Below are 20,368 nucleotides of genomic sequence, written 5' to 3'. Positions count from 1 at the left end.
TAGAGATTATTAATTATTATTAATTGCTAATCAATAGTTGGAATCAATGCTCAATATTGTGCAACAAAGCGTTAATCACGTCTTGGATTTGACCTTATTAATAAGCTTCAAATTCAAGATCCCACGCCTCTCATATTCTTTGATCCTGTTGATAACTTCTCCAGATAAATAAATTTGTGTATATATATATGTGTGTGTGTGTGTGTGTGAATAATCAAAAACTAATGAGACAAAGGAAGTGCAGGGTTTAGAATTCTTTTGACCTGGCACAATGACATTACCTGTCAGTTAGGGAAATAAAGTATAAGATATGAACACAAGAAGCACATTAGAGTAAGTTATTAATAGGGTAATTATAAACAAATAAATGGGAGTTAGGCATGCATGATGGTGTTTCCTCATAACACAAGAATCAAAACACAGCGACGTGGGCTTGTAGGACATTTGTTGTTTAAGCATGTGCCTCCCACCCTCCCTGCATTAACTGCGCAAGACTTCTGATTTGTCAAATTTCCTCTTTTAATTATTTTTATTTTTTCTTCTCTGATGCTTGCTTTTTCAGTTAAAACTTGAAAATAAGTCATATTTTTTTTAGCTTAAACAACAATAGCTGCTGTTGCCTTCCTGAAAAGCTGCTGACCTTCTTTCCAGCCCATCAAACGTGGTCTCTATCTTAACCTATCTGATGTACTTATTGATTACATTTACAAGTAAAATTAGTTATATGTTTATAAGACCTGGATATGAATTATCTGAGACTCTCTTCAACTTTCTTCCCTATTTATGATGGAATTTTGCAACTTTATTTTACTGTGTTGAGGAAAACTTGTTGCCGAATAAAGAAGTTGAGGAAAGTGTTATTAGTCTAAATAAAGGAATAGTAAAAGAAGGCAAGCGTGGCCTCTGAGTGACAGTGCATGGGCATGGAATGACTTAAGCTTGGAATCAAAGCATGAAAGCAAATGGTCACTGATAGAGATATCTATCTACCAAAAATTGTCCCTCAAGATTCTAGGAAGTGGGCACCCCCGGCCAATTCTCTCTCTTTTTCTCTCTTTCACAAACAAACAATTTTAATTAGGTGCCTCCGATTGAATTATCTCAAAATTATTTACTTTATGCTACAAAGATTCAAGAATTATGGCTTGCACTAATGAACTTAAAGGAACTTTTTCTACATCTTGAAATTAATGAAAGAGAATTCTGTTTAGTCATTATGGCACCATTTTATATGATATAATTCAGCTGAGTTGACATTTGTTGCAGGTATTATGTGTCAAGCCATGCACAAATAAGCCAATGGAGATATCAATTGCATTAATGTCTTCAAAATCAAGCAGCATTCATTAATCATAATTCATAAAATTATGTGAGATTTCAAAATTGAGCACTGAAGATCGTAATTAAAAACGATTTATGATCTTTGCTATACAGTATACTTCAACTGAGAAAGGGAAGAACTCAATTACAAGTGTGCAGATGACAGAAAAGAGTTGAAATTCAATAACTTATTGGGGCCCTAAAGAAAGATTATACTTACTGAATTCATAGTAACTAAAAGCCCAACAAAATTATGAACAGGAAACCAACTAATATCTAAATCTAGAAGCCAAAAGGAAGGGCAAAATATGAACGCATGTATTGGTGTATACGTAATAATCATGCATGGCATTGAATGGTTTGATGACTTTTGAAAGAGATAGAGATTTCATGTATCAGAGTCCATGGAATTTATATTAGTACCGTACCCAAGGGGGACCGAATTATAATAGCTTTTATTTGTGCATGTTCCCATTAGAGAAAGTGGGTTTCTTTTTCTCCCACTAAATAGAATTGGGAGGCGAGAAAACAATTAAAAGATCAGAAAAATAAATACCCTTTTAATCTCGTCATCATACCATCATCAATGCCATCATCACCATCATCACTTTCTCCATATAAATTACAAAGAGAAAACCCAAAACAAACGCCAAACTGGTTATGTACTCCATTTTTCTGTGCAATTCTTTCTTTCAATTTGGAGTTGGAAGAAGAGAAGAATTTAAAAAGAAGTAGAAGAAAGGAAGTCAATTTGCATGTGCATGTGATATAATGAGCGGCAATGTCAGTCCATGCATGTGATACAAGTGGGGGGTTTAATTTGTTGAAACCGAGAGAGAAAGAGAAAATAATGCATGGCATGGCGTATGGAGGGAGTTCTCTATGTCAGGATTTTGAGCACACTACACACCCTATCTTGGGCTTTGAATTGAATGCATGTGCATGCCTCAGCCTACTTTCTATCTACTTGATTCAGTGCTCTTTGGTCAATTTCAGTCAACATTAATTACATTACAAAATTCAAAGATAAGAACCACAACATGATGAATCTATATGAACAAATGCATAGACTTGTTCGCTGTCGAAAATATATTGATTTATGTTAAGGTTTAATCTACTACACTTATATATAATTCATTTATATTATATTTATTAGTGGAACCCCCATAAATGGTTAGACTTACCGTACCACTATAGACGATTATATTGATTTGTGTTAAGATTCAATCCATCATATTTATATTATATTTATTAGTAGAACCATTATAGGTGATTAGATCTGTCGTACCATCATAAACTATTATGTCAGTTATTTGATTTGTACTCTGATATTATATCAAAAATATATCGGATCTATAAGTGTGGAGATCGAAACTTATATTATATAAAATTAATTAATTTGTGTTAAGGTCCAATTCACTATATTTATATAACACTCACTTATATTATATTTATTTAATGTGAGACTTTAGCCTCTAATATCCATTTATTCAATTATGTGTTTTTTTTTTTTAGGCTCGCCTTTGAGTGTCTTACAGTGAACCTCAAAACCAAAGAAATTTCCACGACGGCATCTTCTTTTCCACTAATCTGAAAAAAAAATGTCATTATCAGCTCATCATTGCGATTTTAATTACTACCTTTGCCGATTAATTTGAAAATGAAACTAATCTTTCTTTATGCTAATCCATTATTGGATGTGGGCATTTAGAATAGTCGATCAAGCGCTTCTCTACTTGAAAAATTTTACACTTTTTATTCAGAGACATCATTAACTTAGAAAAAACATGATTTTAACATTAATTTATTGATTAATTATATTGATTATAATAGGGTAGTAATCGACTAAAAATCCTTAAACCTATAATAATCTTTGATAAGGAGACGTGATTGTTTTTAGTTGTGTCAAGAAACCCTAACAAAATTAGTAAAGTATACAAATACTTCAAATAAGACTAAATGATTTACATGGAAAATTCAATACAAGAAAACCTACTAATAGAAGATAAAGAAATTTTCACTATTGATGAAAGTTACAAGATGGAGAAGAGATTATTTGTTTGCTCTTTGGCTAACTTTCAGTCTTAGTTTACTCTATTTTTTGACACACTAATTCACTTATTTTACCTACACTATTTGGCAGATACTTGACAGATATACTCATGCACAAATCACATCTAAATATTTACTAATCACTATATTTAGTTAAGTGTAATAAGAAGTTTATTTGTTGAATCATATAGGTCTATCGGCCTAATTGATCATTTTACTATCACACAAATCATTTTGAAAATCTACATCTCAAATTAGCACTTCTTAAATTCATATAACCCTCTTTCAAAATTCAAATCACCACTATATGACAAGTTCATTAGCATTAATTCAAATTAAGAATGGAGTTGAGTTTGTAATTTCTCTTGAATTAATTTTTCACAAAGGAGACTAATTCCGCTTATGTGGACATAAATAGTAAATGTAAATATAGGTCAGAGAAACTAGAGTAATTTGTGGTTCATCACTATGATAGTTAATCGAATCAATTTTTCATACCGCAAAAGGAGACAAAGTTATGATGAAACTTATCAGCAGGTGCCTGTGTCTGCGCCCCTCATTGATAATTAGGGCCCTTGTGCTATAAGCAATATCGGCACTTTGTTTAATGTTAATGATTCCATTTAGCTTAAATTTTTAGAAATTAATGGACTACCTGCGTCCTCCTATGCAGGTTATATAAGCTGATCCAATCTTTCTGAAAAAATAAACAATTTTTTCACTTTTGTTTAGGAAACTTAGACTCTAACAAAACTTGGCCAACGAAGAACATAATAATGTTATTATGATGAATAACCTTACTAATTGTTCTCTTCAAGGCAAGAAGAATTAGTATTAGCCAGATCATATGTGTAAGATGAAATTCTAAATAAATAAGCTTGATTTGTTTTAAGCTAGATATTAATAAGTTAATTGAAGCTAGGTCTGAAATGAATGAGATCTTGCAACAATTTTGGTTCCAACACACAACTGTTTGAAATTTTAAGCTATTGGAATGTGAATATGTGACAAAGATACAGTGAAAGTGTGTTAGGACTCTCTCTCTTTTCACAAATTCGATTTCACACGAACACATACCATGGTTTTCTTTTGCAATCTTGTGATAGAGACTGATGTGGTAGGGTTATGTCTTTTTTTGGTGGAGCATTTTTAAAATTAAAAAAGAAGGAGATGAATTTTGTAGCATTGTTGGATAGTTTTGGCACGGCACTCGCTAGGTCTACAATAGTACATAGTGGAATGTGGGGTGATCATTCCAAAGTGAAAAGGGGGGCAACTTTCTATAAACCTCTTTGCTTTTTGGATTATTTCTTTGCATTGCATGTCGCCTTTCAAGCCAAACAAAACCCTTTCACGTCTACAGAATATTTTTCTTATTTTTACATGAAAACACTGCCTTGAGCACTTCCCTTTTTTTTCTCACATTGGGCGGCTTTCTAGTGTGACTTGACTCCTTCTTCATCCTTCAATTAAAATATATACACCTTTTAACCCCTTCTCTTAATTTTAATTGATTATGAATACATTAAGTTATAGTTGTGAAAATCTCCACAGATAAAAGATATAGGGAGATGTGCTAAATACACTCTCATGACTTCAAGGGTTAACAAAACTAGTGAAGTATTAAAATTTTTAAAGTGAGAGTTTGGGTTCAAGTTTCTATTATACTTGTGAACCTTTAACTTACTTGGTACACTAATTATAGATCTAATCACTATATCTTGAATTTATCTATCCAATAAATATGAACGAGTCTCGGTTATCTAAAAAATAAATAAATAAACACATTCTTAGATTCAAGCTTATGAGAGAGTTTGTACTAGCTGTCTTCTAAGATTAAAAAAAGCTGTGATTTGCACGAGGATAAAGAAGTATATGTACCAGTCTAACAGAAAGGAATTTTCAGTCTCGGATAAACGTATAAAGAAATGAATATATAGAATAAATATGCAGGTAGCAGGAGGCACAGGCAGTAGCCCAATTTGACAGGTTTTATTGTTCATTCATCAATGAGAATTTCAGGCACGCTTGGTTGACACATGCATAGGAATTTACGAATGCAGAAAGAAAGAGAGAGAGGGGGAGAGAGAGCACATAATGAATAAAAATTATAAAATTAAACAGAAGCAAAGGCACTCCCTGCTCCAATGCATCCTTTGCATGTCATCAAACCCAAAATATTCCCCTTTTCTATTATTCCTTTATTTCATCTTCACTGCTTCCCACTCACCATCATCACCAACACCTCATCGTTTACTATTCTTAAATATTTTTTTTTTCTTTTTAATTACATTTGTATATTTCTCTCTTTCTTTTTTCATGGCCGGCTATGGTTTAGACTTCTTTCTTTACAAACCTACCACTTTCTTCCTTTCGATCATTATTTTCATCCATCTGTTATTATTAGTTTTACTACCAAAAGCTTACTTGCAATTACACTCAAATTGACTTTGAGTTCACCTTTTGCTTTCTCTTTTTCATTCTCTCTCTCCCACATACCCCTGTCGTTTATATATATATTTAACTTCATGGTCAAGCTCACAGGTTTATAATTGGATAGCATAATATATGTTAATATTTAATAAGCCAGCCAGCTCAGCCGCTCATGTACTTTATTTCTAATCCACTTATAGTTAGGGATAAATTTGATCTTAACAAATTTAAATAAAACCTAAATTAAAATTAGTTTAAATCTAAAAAAGTTAATTTAAAATTGATAAATTATAATTTAAACTTAACTGAAAAAATAATTTAAATTCAAATATTTGAATCAATTTAAATTCGATTCAATTTATAAAAATAATCTGATTCTTATCTCAAACTAGACTCTTTTGACATCGAGTTAATTATAAAGCCACCATCATATAGTAGCAAATTTTGTTTTCTTAAGTTACCTCATCATTGTCAAGATCAAATTGCTAGTAAGAAAAAAAAAAGACAAATTTTATATTCACATTTGGGCGTGTAAGCATATATTAAAATTAAATTAAATTCAATTAAAGTGGCCTTGCAAGGCAAACAAACTTTTCATCTTTCCTTTCTTTTTACTCATTCCAGATGGGTTTTATGGCCGCTTTAACTTGTGCATACACAGAATGATATGAGAATCAAGATGCCATAATAATAGAAATGATCAAAGGAAACCCAAATCATGATCTTATTTGAGTGGCAAACACAACATAAAATCAGGGATATACCATAATGTTGTAGATTTGTGTATGTATAAATTTATCATAAATAGAATGGCACCATAATAGCCAGGAGTATACAAAATAATTTTCTATGATCTATGAGCTGTTTTGTTGGCTGTTTGCATTGAAAGTAAAGACAGGCCATATAGTGGATACATTCCCTACAAAAATTAAATGAAATCCTTTGCCAAAGTGTTGCATATTCAAGTAATATAATCTCCCACCACATAGGGAAAAAAAGAAAACATTCTAATTCTGATTGATGATACCCACGAGTTCTTGCATGATCTTATCGCTTACTTCCATTTACTAATCGGCATCCATGCTATGCTACCAAACCTTCTTCAAATATGACAACTATGTTTAATATTCTCCACTTATTATTCAATTGACATCTCCAAGAATATGCTTTGGCCCTATGCAAATCAACTAATCAATTTAGGGTTTACTCATATTCCTATAAATAGAGGTGATCTAATTCGAGCTAACTCAAAATGAATTCATAAGTTGATTAGTTTTTTTATCTGATAATATTATTTATTCTGTTGGTAACATTGTCTATTCCACGAACGACATTATATATTTTGTCGATAATCTTTCAGTAATACTATACACTACCTTAAACAAACTCCGAATTAATGAGTTTGATCCAAATTCAAACTAACCACAAACTTAATTCATCTAAGATCAAATCCACCTCCTACCAATAATATTTTTCCTCTCTGAAATATAACAAAAATTTTCCTCTTTACAATATTACAAACCCACCAATAATTCACCATATAATAATGAAAACATGACTCAATTAAGGCACCAATGAGGCCCAAGAATTGTCAGTTTTTAGCCCATTCTGAAGCTGGTATATTACCCTTTGTCTAACCCTAATGAAAGACAATCATAATGTTCCATCAACTTTGTTCCTCATCTCCGTACGTATACATTTAAAGATTACCTATATAGCTCTTTGTATAATAATACCTGCATGCACATTTATTTATACGGTCATTTTTTAACGTTTTCATCATATTCTTGATTGTCTATTATTCCAACATGATTAATTAAGAACAATAAACACATCTTTAGCTCCTCAAAAAGCATCGATCCAACAAACGTTACACAGAATTTTACATTAAACAAACCCACCCACCAGAGATTCACAGAGTATCGATGCTCGTGCCACAAGCACGGCAAGGCGCCGCTGAAACGTGGACTCTGATTACCGAGTTCAGAAAAACAATGGTGATGATGATGATGATGAGCAATGCGCAGGCATGACATGAGGCTTGAACATGATAGGCCATAAAGAAATTATTATAAGTTAGTAATTGAGTTGAAGGGTTCGAGATAAATAAGAACGGTAGACTGAATCCGAGAGGCTGAGATAAGAGTTTTGCATGGAGGTGGGTGGGGAAGAAGTGGACCCCGATCTCCTGACTGCGCGTGCAAAGCCCAACTTCATGGGGTCCTCTCCTGTCGATTCCCACTAAACACTCTTTAATCAATAAGATTATTATTTTAATCTTGTATTAACACCATAATTATCTTATATTCTACTAATCAACAAACATTAATTATATAATAATCTGTTCTTAATCTATTGTTAATTGTAGAGCGTCTCAAATTAAAATTCTTTTTTGTTTCTTTCTGCCAATTTATTTTTTAAGGTTTCTTGTTATGCTTCCAGTTCCAGATGAATATATATATTTTTTTAATTTGACTTTTCTCTTATAATTAAAATCAAGTGTTCGTTTGTTGAAAGAACGTGGATGCGACGTGAATCCGCCAAATTGACGAGCTTATAGACTGTACGGTCAACCCACCAAAGAGAAATTCCCACCTTAAATTCTATGTTTGTTTTTTTTTTCCAAGTAACCCTGTTTGGGAAGCTATCCTCATGAGTAAATCACGCATCTTATAATACATTCAAAATTCAATTTTTCTTATATTATTATAGGATATATCTTTTTAAAAATTATGATAATAAAATAATAAAAATTTTAATTATTACAATACCATCTTAAAAATATCACACACCTATCGAATTCTAAGGTTTTTTATATGCGTATTAATTTATATCAATAATATATATTATATTATATAATATATTATTATATTGTACTAATTTTTTTATACACTTTAAAATATATCATTTTTCATATAATGTTTCATATTATACTATACAATGCATAATATGTATTATAAAATACTGATTATCATACTGATTAACTTATTGAGATGCAACCCGATCACTAAACTAATAAATTTCAAGTACAACTTTTCTAATTGATTTTCTTGTTGAAAAAATATGGACATAACGTGAATCTTGTCAAACTAACGAGGCCATAGATTTTACGGTCAACCAACCAAAGAGAAATTCTCACCATAAGTTCTATGTTTGTAACAAAAAGGGGAAATGTCCGCCATTGCCTGTGGTTTTTTTTTTTTTTACAACTCCATTTGGGAAGCTATCATGGTGGCCATTGTATGGGATATCCAAAATTTAACTTTTTGTATATCACATTATCATTTTAAAAAATATCACAAATTTATCAAAATTCTAAGAGTTTTTTCCCATATATATTGGTTTATATTAATAATATTATCAAATCATATGATCCATCACTATATTATACTAAATTTTTATTCACTTTAAGATATATATCATTTTATATTGTATGATGTATAAACATATATTATAAGATATTAATAACCTTACATATTATCTTGTTGAGACGCAACCCAACCTCTCAATTCAACAATAAAACATATCAAAACATATTAATATATGCATTCAAATCTATTTACGGAAGTAAATTTAAATCTTATGTCTCCACACTTAGATTTCGTACCTTCACCAACTAATTTTTTGAGGTGGATTGTTTCTTTTCAGCACGGCGGTTATACGTTGTCTTTGCAGGTTCATACCCTCGAGTATGAACACAAGGGGAATAGTGGGCCTGTGAAATGTGTAAATGAAAGTCAAAGAAGTTTGAAAATCAAACAAGAGGACGGCTAAATGTAAGAGAAATTTAGTGGTATACGTAACGAATAGTTCATTGAGGGGCGATTTAGCTCCATGAGAGATAGTAAGGCACGACTTTTAACTTCTTTCTATTTTATGTTTGGTTCACCTAATATAATTAGAAGTAAATGGTGCCCAATTGAACAATCAAAAGTAGGCATTTAGAGAAATATCACATGGGCTACAGACTTTATGTCCCCCATATATGAGTCCTTCTCAATGCTGATTACGACCCAAAATTTTCTCCACCACCATCAACACAAGCCAATTGATTCTCAGGCGTGACTTTATAAGATCTGTGACCAATCTTATGGTTTCAACATGGCTATTCCTTCAACCAGATACGCCCTTTCCTCATTCAAAGGCAGCTTGCCAGCACTACCATATAAACCATGACTCCGCACAGTATCATAGATAAACCAGTTGCTACTTCGGTGGCAAACTGGAAGGCAACAAACTACATGGTAACACAGAACATCGATGGCTTTAAGAAAGGAAATTGTCACCACATTCAACATCATATTTTATCAATAGGCAAATGCCTTAGCCTGGCGGCATTTTGTGTGTTTACAGCCTCGCAAGATCTTTAGCTCTTGGTTATACCTGCATTCAAATCATTTTTAAGAAAAAGAGAGAAAATGTCACCAGTGAAACACCGGATAAAAACAAAGAAAAGAAACTACAGGACCCAAAAAAGGAATGACACTAACAACAGTTTGTTCATAAAAAGTAAAGACAAAGAAAAGTCATGTCACTACCAACTACACATACAAATGCAGCCTTAATGTATAAGCGACATCTAATTTTAGAAATTTTGTTCATGAAAAGTATGAGGTGCTGGAGTTTTGTGTGTGATTTTAAACTGCTCTACAAGATTAAGAGCAAGCTTCATCATCCAAAACTTATATCTGAGTAGTATCTGCCAAATTGCTCACGAAGCACTCCTAAAAATATATTTTAAAGTACCATGATCTTAAGTAGAGTTGCATTTTGATAATTATTCAGTTCACTTCAGACCCTACCTAAGCTAACTTCACGACACAATGTCTATAACTATAGAAAGTGTTTAACCACATTTTATCGTTATTTTTAAGTTACAAGTTTTAATTTAGATATTAGAGAGAGCTGGAAGTGGTGAATATTGTCAACCTGAAAAGAACAACCAATTTCCATGAATATTAATCCTACAGATTACTTGGTCAGTTCTCATTTCATAATCAAGCAGAAAGTCATTTTCAAAGACTCTCTAACAAGGATGGGTTCCTACTCCTATGATTCAGCAATTTCCTGACAGATTGGATGGTGCAACGAGGCACCAACTGTTATTCTTCAAAATTCAGGCTTCTATTCAAGTTGGTGCTTCATATGCAGGTGAATTAATCCTAGATGTTATTTTCAGAGGCATACAACCAAAAGTAAGTCAAATGATAATTTAGAAATGACTGAATAGGTTAAATTAACAGATGGTTGAAATAATGAAGCAACAAGGTAATATTTAGTTGGTTTATTGATTCCCTTATGAGGACAACACTGCCAAGAAAAGCATATTTCAACCTCATTGAAACCCTTTGACAGAGAGTATTGGAACTGTACAGCAAACAAATTGATAGATAGCATATCATTTAGGCAAGTTAAAATCCACAATAAAAACTAGCAGCAGCAAAGTTGATAGAAGTAGTAGTAACACTATGGTAATTAGGCAGATGTTTTACGTAGGAAGTCTATACTTACAAATCGACCCTATTTCAGAATATAATTGAAATCTGCCGACCTACAGATTGAAAAACTTCCCCTAATACTAAAAACAATAAAGATATTATATATTGTAATCTTACTGATTTTGACTTTTCTCTGTCCACTACCACCTAAAATATTATCCGTGTACGAGAAGCAATCTCCCAGTCAAAAGGTTGATCATTTTGTATATCTGAGTTTGAATGATTAAAAAATCTGAAATGCAAGGAAAGGCAATATATTGTGCAATATATTGGATGCTTCAGGAAGTGCAATATGATGCCGACATAACGTATGCATGAAAATATGAGGCAAGTATGGGGCAAACTATATCCATGATACCTGACTCTTGTCATATATATAAATACAACCTCTGCACCAAATAAAAAACAATCCACGATAAAACAATGATCATAACCTAAACATGATCCAACAGGACTAAGGATTGGATCAGGGTAAAGTTCACATCACGTGTAACATCTTGATAGTGACAAATACAGTGCCTGCTGACAAATTCATATATTGCATATATTTTCTGTAACTATGATGATAAGCCTCCTTATATGTTCATGACATCATTATATGGAGTGCCTTTGGTTATCCTAATCACAGTATGAATGATTATTCTGAGCTAGGAGTCATTGGTTATTCTTTGATACAAAGTTATTAACAGCAGATTATATTTTGGAACAAGGATTGTAAAGGAATAAAAAGGATTATAAGAAGAAATACAGAGAACATCTACCTGCGGTAATAGAGCACATAACAAGAAGACTCAGAGAGCTTGCAATCCAACCTATGTTCCAACACGAGAAAAAAAACAGTTCATATGCTACTTATATTTCACAAAAAATAAAACCAACGACTTAAAATAACCTCTAGAGTATTATAGGATATAAAAAAGATCTATTAAACACAGAATTCAACCTTCATATCATGTGCTGCTCATCTTATTCAGAGGAGAAATTGACCTCCAATTATCTGACGAGCCTGCAGACCATTCATGCTCAGATTAGTAATAAACAAGATGGAATTTTCCCATTTTGCAACTTCTTTTTTTTTATTATTATTAAAGGAAATATAAAAGACAAATAATAGTGCGTGATAAAAGAGAAATACATGAGTGGACCATGCATATACTATTACTTAAGAAAAAGGAAAATTTTACCTTTTAAGTTGTGTTCTGCCTTATTCTATTTTTCCTAATTAAATTATTCAAAGTAATTTAATATTAATTAATCAATTAATAGCAAACTAGTACACATATTAGTAGAATGCACTTGCATTATTGTTCAACATTCTGGCATACCTAAGGGCAGCAAGTTGAGGCCTGCTTAGGGTATAAACTTAGTGGAGAAGATTGAAACTTTTGTCGAAGAATGGTAAATGTCAATAAGGAGCATCAATGAATCAATCACCAGTAATCACCACAGGAGCAAAATCCATCCTCAAAATGATGAAAGCGGTTCATATCTCTGATAACAATATCTCTTTGGACTATCTTTGATATCAGTTTTATTGCAACATGACAATCCACACATATTCGGAGATTCTTAATGATGCGAATATCGCTCCCAGGAGGAGTTTTTATTAGAGCAAAAGCTAAAGCTATTCTTTCACTGTGAACCCACAAGGTACGCTCCTTTTCATCTTCTTCCACATCATGCAAAACAGCACGATGATTGGGAACATAACCAGCCTTCCTGGTTCTAACATTCAACCACTCCAACATCCCATAAATCACTTTCATGTCATGATGTGAGGTATCCCTCACAGTGAAATAATGAACTGTTCCCTGGTACTCAATCCAACTCAGACCTGGTTCCTTTTTCACTCCTTTCCTTTTCATGCTCTTTCTAACAGAAGCAACATCTCTCCACCTCTTTGCATCGGCATAAATGTTTGATAACAGCACATGGGCCGCCTCATCTTGGGGTTCCATCTCTAAAATACGTTGGGCAGATATTCTTCCAAGCTCAACATTGTTATGAATAGTGCAGGCACCAAGTAATGCACGCCACACCATGACATTAGGCTCAAATGGGATTTCTTCTATCAACTTTGCAGCCTTATCAAGATGCCCCGCTTTGCCCAAAAGTGAGACCATACTAGTGTAATGCTCTATACATGGTTCAATGCCATAGTCCCCCACCATAGATTTTAAAAAAGCTTGTCCTTCATCTAGGAGTCCAGCATTGCAACATGCTGATAGCACACCAATAAAAGTCAAATTATTGGGTTTACACCCTCTTTGCAGCATAATTTCAAAAACTTTTAAGGCCTCAACACTTAGACCATGCATGGAGTATCCTGAGATCATAGCATTCCATGTAACTTCATTTCGCTCATTCATCACATCAAAAACTAAACGAGCATTGTTAATGCTCCCACACTTCGCATACATGTCTATCAAAGCATTAGCGACAACAACGTTCATGTCATAATTTGATTTTACAATTAAGGAATGAATCTGAGTTCCTGGCTCCATTGCTGCCAAACTAGCACATGCCCGAAGAACACTAGAGTATGTCACTTCAGTTGCCATTACTTGGTTCTCAAGCATTTCCAGGAACAAACTTAGTGCCTTGCTCCCAACCCCTAATTGCACATAGCCAACAATCATTGTATTCCAAGACACATCATTCCTATTTGATGTTTCCATAAACAGTTCCATAGAGTTCTCAATCCTTCCACATTTAGCATAGACATCCATGAGGGCATTTGAAACAAACAAATCTGAGTCAAGACCATTCTTGACCACTAGGGAATGGATTTGCTTTCCCAAATCCAAACCCTCCATGGTAGCACAAGCTTGGAGCACACTAGCAAATGTGAACTGATTAGGCAAAACAAAAGACCGCCTCATTCTATGAAACAGCTGCAATGCGCTCATGGTCTGATCACTTTGAGCATAACGTGCAATCATGAAACTCCAAGGAATCACATCTTTCTTAGGCATCTCCTCAAAAATCCGTCGAGCACTTCCAATGTCCCCAGACTCAGTATACAAATCAAGCAAAGCAGTACCAACATAAAGATTCATCTCATATCGAGTTTTCAAAGCACACCCATGAACACTCTTTGCAACACCAAAAGCCTCTAATCCAAGACAAGCTTTAAGCACACTAGCAAACGTAAAGTTATTTGGCTTGAACCCCACAATCCTCATTTCTTTATACATATCAAATGCCTCTTCAAAACAATCATTCTCAGTATAGCAAGTAACCATTCCAGTCCAAGTAACCATATCCGCACAAACAATTCCATCAAAAACTTTTCTAGCAAAATCAACATACCCACAACCAGAGTAGGCATCAATAAGTGCAGTCCCGACAATAGAATTAGACTCATGACCAAGCTTATATACACAAGCATGAATACAAGAACACAACTCAGCCCAATCCATGCTCACAAGAACCTTCAAAATAGTAGTGAACACAAAGGAGTTAAGTTCATGACCTTCCCTATGTAACCTCGAAAACAAGCCAAGACACTCGGAAAACTGAAACGACTGTGCATACCCTTGAATTAAAGTAACAAATGATATGACACTTCGCTCAGGCATTTCATCAAACAGATGTCTTGCATTAATCAGCAAATTTAACTTCGTATAGACATTTAGAAGAACGTTACTCCCAAACAAGTCCATGCAATTACCCTTCTTCAGAACCTGACAGTGAATAGCCATTGCCGTTTTGGGGTTATCGTTTAGGATACAGTTTTGAAGGGAACAGGAGTAAGCATAAGAATTGAATTCTGAGAATTTTATCGATGGCTCCATAACATTGTCCCATTGTTGGGTCAATACGACAGCTTGAGCTGAAAACCCACAAATCCAGGTCTTGATTTTACAATGAGTAGCAAAATTCAAAGATGAAATTGTTCTGCCAAAGCCGAATAATCTTACCATACTACCTTCGATTCTCCAGACCGCTCAACTCAACGAATAAAAACGGTGCGTTTTCATTGTTTAAAGTAAAGCGGCAGATAATTAGAAATTTTATAATTGGTTCAAGTGAAACGGCGTCGTGTTGTAAGTAATGTTGAAGCTAGGGTTTCTGTGGGCTTTGTCAGTAGTCTATATAAAGGCATGTTGTGGCCGCTTTAGATTCATCATGTTTCCAGGGTTCTGAGCTTCCAAGCTCCAGTTCAACTTACTTATTTTTCTCTCTTAATCTTCTTCTTTCATGGGTTAGCGTTTTTTTTTTTTTAAATCTTTTGATTGAAGAGAAATCGGGCGTTTAAGTCTGAGCATATGATGAGACATTTATCACACATAGCTGATAAATCCATGAAGCTTCAAAATTCGAGCTTTTTAAAACTGATGCTCAGTCGTCGACATAACTCCCTTCGTACTTCTCCTGTAGTGTATTGTGTCGTTGTGTGCTTTTCATGTTGAGTTTCAACTCGATTTAATTTGTTTTATGCTTATATAATTGATGAAAAAACTGAGATTTACTTTGACGCTAAAGGCTGATTGACGTCAAACCAGGTTTGTTCCCAAATTGAATCCAGGGATTGAAACGGGAATGGATGGAATGGAGATTTCAACTTCTGTTCTTGTCTTTAGTTTGTTAGCTGATTTTGGTTCAGTCCTAACTATAATAACATAAGCCAGTGATACCGTGGGCTAGTTGTAAAATAAAAGGCCCAACTCTAACTTACTAAAGATTATTGGGCCTTTTGAGTTTATTTGTGTGAAAATATAGAGAATTTGCTTCATAAATAAATAGGCCGAAAATAATTTTAATGATATATTCAAATAATAAAAAAAGTCAATTATATCTGGTCTATATTTTAATGATAAATTAGAGTGAACCAAATATGACCATATCTCGAATTTCAAATATTTGATAATGATTTTTTTTTAACTTTTCATATACAAAAATAGGAACAGACATGGCTAAAAATGATATTTCCTATGCCCATCAGAAAGAAAGAAAGAAAAGATTTATGAATTACGAAAGAAACATTAAATTCATTTTGGTCATGGATTGAACTCTATGAGATAGAATCTCATCTTGTTCCTTCTTAGAAGGTCTGATTTGGGAAGGAAACAGGTAAAACCTGTTTCTCTATCATCTTTGTTTATTTCCTTCCCTTAAAACATCAAAATTCATTAATTCTATTTATTAAATTCTTAAATATTTGCAAAAGTAATCATTTATCAAATTATTCATGTTGATCATCTTTTCCTTCAAATAAGTTGTAAACTTTTTACTGCTACCATCATATACTCAAAATTATTGTTATTTAAAATCTCAATTGAACCTATGAATACGTCATTAGGGATAAATATATTGATATTTGACTAACTTTGACCGATTCTTAAACTTTAACATATTTTCAGTATAAATCATTCAAAATCAACAGTTATGTGAATACAAATTAGCCTCTCATTCCTCTCAACATATTTTATTACATTATCATCACCTGTAATTCATTGTTCTTCGAAATAAATCTTAAATGTAGTTTTTTTCTATTTTTTTCTCAATACCTATAACGTAATGCAATAAACTTAGATGATAAATGGAAAATTCTTATAGGAAAATGGGGTAGGCGAGGTGATCGACTCATTCTTCCTACAATTTTTCACATTGCAATTAAGAAAAAGAACAACATTCACTAATATATAAACTCGTTCTTCAAACAAGATTCAAACCCCAATTGAACTATCAATCAATATTTCGACTATTTTAACTTATAAATAATAACATTTAACAATATATTAACATAAATTTACCATAATCATCTACTTTAGTACATAATATTTAGTTCTCAATTATTATACAAAAAAATATATAAGATAAGAGATTCAATACTAACTTGAATTAAGATAAATTATCAATAAAATCTCTTAAAAAATAGTTTTTTAATGTTAGAAGGACGATTCCTTTTCATAGTTATAAAAATGAAAATAAAAGTAAATTAAATATTTAACTAATTTTGTGATATAAATATTTAATGTGTAAAAAGTCTTGTCGAGGAAATTGTGGTTCAAACTTGGTAAGCAAGTACCGTAAAGGAAGGAATCAACCCAGGTAAAGTTCTAAACATTGATCACGTTTTGGAAATTTGATTACTCAACCTCCTGTACTCCACTTTACATTTCCAACTACACCTACTAGGTCCAAAATTAAGTCCTACTCCCACTCAAACCTAACTTGGCCCATTCGTCTTAATTTTCCCAACCACCACGACACAAGTTCTTCTCCATTTTGCGCGTAAAATCTTTTTCAATGATACTTCGTGAATAAACCTTATTATATACTAAGGGGTATAAAATAATCGATTTAACCATTTTAAATTATAAATAATTAAAACAATTAAATTCCTTAATTATATATTAAAATGTTCATTTGTTTATATTTGTTAAATTTTATTTGTATATATAATATTACTCAATTTTGTTCATATATTTTCATATAAATTGATTTTTTTTTTTTATAAGCTACTAACTCTTTCTCCTTTTTATGTGGAAAATGGATTAGTAGGTGAATCTTTCCCATTCAAATAAAAAGTGGTACAGTTAAGAATAAAACATAAAAAGGGCAAGACAAGATAAGAAGATGTAGAGAGGTTAAAATTAAAGAAAACGTATTTCACAAATAAATTAAATTAAGGATGGTCCAGTGACTCTCCTTTAACGCCCTCCCTCAACCTAGAGATGATATAATAATTAAAATACAAAAACATGTAAATGAAAATGTTTTGTCATTATATATAATAATAATTATTAAATAAAAATATTTTAGAATTAAATATAATAATTGGCACAAGTCAAGGAAATGTATCACTCCTCTGCATCTTAAAATCAAATGGTATTTTTCTAATTCCTTATTATAATATAAATAAAAAAATAATACTGAATCATTTAACAACCCATTAGTACTAATTTAATATATCATATTTGATCTTATTAATAATTAGACATCCCACCCAACAAAGCATGGATTCAACAACATGTGTTAACCCAACACCAATAACAACAATTATAATTATAATAATAATAATAATCAGATATGAATGATATGATTCAAAGAAGAGATTTAGCAGTCGAATACGTGTCACTTTGAAACTTATAGAAATAAATAAATTAGTAAATAAAAGAATGGTCTAAGTACACACGTTAAGACCCCTTAGGAAAGTGCAAGGAAGGAGACATTAAAAGCTAAATTGCAAACGAAACAACATTAATACTATAAATGTTGGTTGCAACCACCGCAAAAATAAAAGCCATTCTATTGTACCAGTATTATATTTTGTATCTACCCAGTCAAAAGAGGCAGGCAGGCAGGCTGATACAACTTTACTTTAACCTAATCATCAAACATTACAACCTATTTTTCATATCTCTGTTATATATATCTCCTCTTTCGCTAGCCCCGGTCCCATCCCATGTTGCTCTTTTCGGTCGGCCCCCAAACGCGTATTAGGTTTCAACAGCCGTATGGCAACGACACCGAAGTCAACCTGCAAACAAAATAGTGCCGCGTGTTATTTATTATTACTTTTACAAAATGCAAATTCAAAGATCATAGGCACACGTAACAAAATTACTCTCGATATTTATGGGATTTAATGTTTACTTTTAATCTGGTAATGAATTTGTATATTAAATTTTCTAGATTCAGAGTTGCAGTAAGCCTCTGTTTGCCATGTTAATGGGACGTTTGAGATGGTATTTACCGATAAGTTGATTCGGATCAAAGCCCATGTCATTCCAGGTTTCCATGAAAGGAGAAAATTTTCTACTTAAATTTACATGACTAATCATTCTTACTAGTGTTCATATATGGCAACAATTTTGATGGAGTTTTTGAAATTCAAAAATAAGGCTCTCGAATTCGACATTTAAGATCAGATCTTTTTATTACCTCTCTCTGCGTTTCTCGAGAAATCTCTGCAATGACTTTTTGCGAGCAATTGGGAAATCTGCAAATCATACCAAAAATAATCTAAATCAGTACCGTTTATAGAGTTCAATTAGTCTCCTCCGTGATTAAGATGGAATAATGATAAGAAGAATCAATGTAATCGAAACTAACCTCCGGTGTTAAGAGTCTCTAGCAGCTGTTGTTTGTCGGTAGCAGTTTTCGAGTCTTTTGATTCTTCAGTTTTGGAGCTTCCTTCAACGGCAAGTTTCAGAATGCATTCAGCCTGTACAATTATTCCATTTTGCAATAAGAAACAACTCTTAGCGGAAAAAAAAATGATAATAAAAATTAATTAATTCAATATTCTTGTAAATACAAACCTTGTCTCGAGGAACATCGAAAACGGTGACGGTTCCATTGTAGAAAATAGTCAGAGGAGCTGTTTCCGGAAGGGTCTCAGTACCAGGCCTGAGATATATGCGTAAGCCAAATAAATAAGAATATTTTTTCCTGGCAAATAACTTAATTTTTTCTTATGACAAGTTTTTCAAAGAAACATTTTATTCAAGTACCTGGAGCCGGAGATATGATTAAAAAGAGGCAAAGCAGAAAAAGCAGCAGGCTCTTCTTTGGGAGTAGACGGCACGGAGACCGGTAACTTCTTAGAATCAACAGCATTCATGGAACCGGAAGCAATAACAGATTTGAGTATCTCAGGATTAATCTTGGAAATGGCGCCTTGAAGGTCTACAGAAACTCATAACAATAAGCTCTAAACATAACACCTCACAGAAAAAACAATTTAATCAAAAATAGAGAATAAAACGACGGCAAGGTCAGGCACGTACCTCGGAAGCTCCGTTGACGATGAAGGAACTTCTGAAACTGAGATTTGGAAGAAGCCATTTCCTTCCTCTCCATGCCAAAGAAATCGAGTTCTACGTTAGCACGCGACATTATTATCTTTTTTGTTGTTTTCTTCTTCTTGTGAGAACGAAATTTGAATGTCTGATTTGTGGTTTGGCTCGAGAGAAAGAAGGCGATAACAACTTAAATGGGAAAGCGGGAGAGAGAATAAAGAAGCACGAGGTGCACATGAGGTGGAGAAATTAGAGGGAGAAGTATTCTAGAGAGAGGCGCCTAAGGTTTTGGTCTAGTTTGGCTCGTAAAAA

The 20,368-nt window shown here is 32.9% G+C and overlaps 2 protein-coding genes and 1 non-coding gene across 3 annotated transcripts; 1 reads left to right on the top strand and 2 right to left on the bottom strand.

Annotated features, from left to right (window-relative positions):
- Positions 1 to 9,333: 9,333 nt before the first annotated feature.
- Positions 9,334 to 16,001, bottom strand: LOC123212669 (putative pentatricopeptide repeat-containing protein At5g13230, mitochondrial). The gene is made up of 4 exons (XM_044631796.1): positions 12,629 to 16,001; positions 12,247 to 12,309; positions 12,065 to 12,115; positions 9,334 to 10,188 (listed from the first exon to the last, which is right to left on the bottom strand). Exon 1 carries the CDS (start codon positions 15,227 to 15,229, stop codon positions 12,734 to 12,736), a length of 2,496 nt encoding a protein of 831 aa, XP_044487731.1. The 5' UTR covers positions 15,230 to 16,001; the 3' UTR covers positions 9,334 to 10,188; positions 12,065 to 12,115; positions 12,247 to 12,309; positions 12,629 to 12,733.
- On the top strand, positions 15,569 to 15,650 carry LOC123215156. Its single transcript, XR_006501959.1, has one exon. It is a non-coding gene; the product is annotated as a small nucleolar RNA SNORD36 (small nucleolar RNA).
- A 2,383-nt stretch (positions 16,002 to 18,384) lies between the features above and the next one.
- Positions 18,385 to 20,329, bottom strand: LOC123212798 (protein TIFY 9). The gene is made up of 6 exons (XM_044631992.1): positions 20,045 to 20,329; positions 19,769 to 19,943; positions 19,577 to 19,664; positions 19,368 to 19,479; positions 19,197 to 19,254; positions 18,385 to 18,792 (listed from the first exon to the last, which is right to left on the bottom strand). Exons 1-6 carry the CDS (start codon positions 20,151 to 20,153, stop codon positions 18,759 to 18,761), a joined length of 576 nt encoding a protein of 191 aa, XP_044487927.1. The 5' UTR covers positions 20,154 to 20,329; the 3' UTR covers positions 18,385 to 18,758.
- Between the last annotated feature and the right edge of the window lie 39 nt (positions 20,330 to 20,368).

This window comes from Mangifera indica, chromosome 4 (assembly GCF_011075055.1).
Source record: "Mangifera indica cultivar Alphonso chromosome 4, CATAS_Mindica_2.1, whole genome shotgun sequence".
Classification (NCBI taxonomy): domain Eukaryota; kingdom Viridiplantae; phylum Streptophyta; class Magnoliopsida; order Sapindales; family Anacardiaceae; genus Mangifera; species Mangifera indica.
This window is presented reverse-complemented; position numbering and strand designations above follow the sequence as displayed.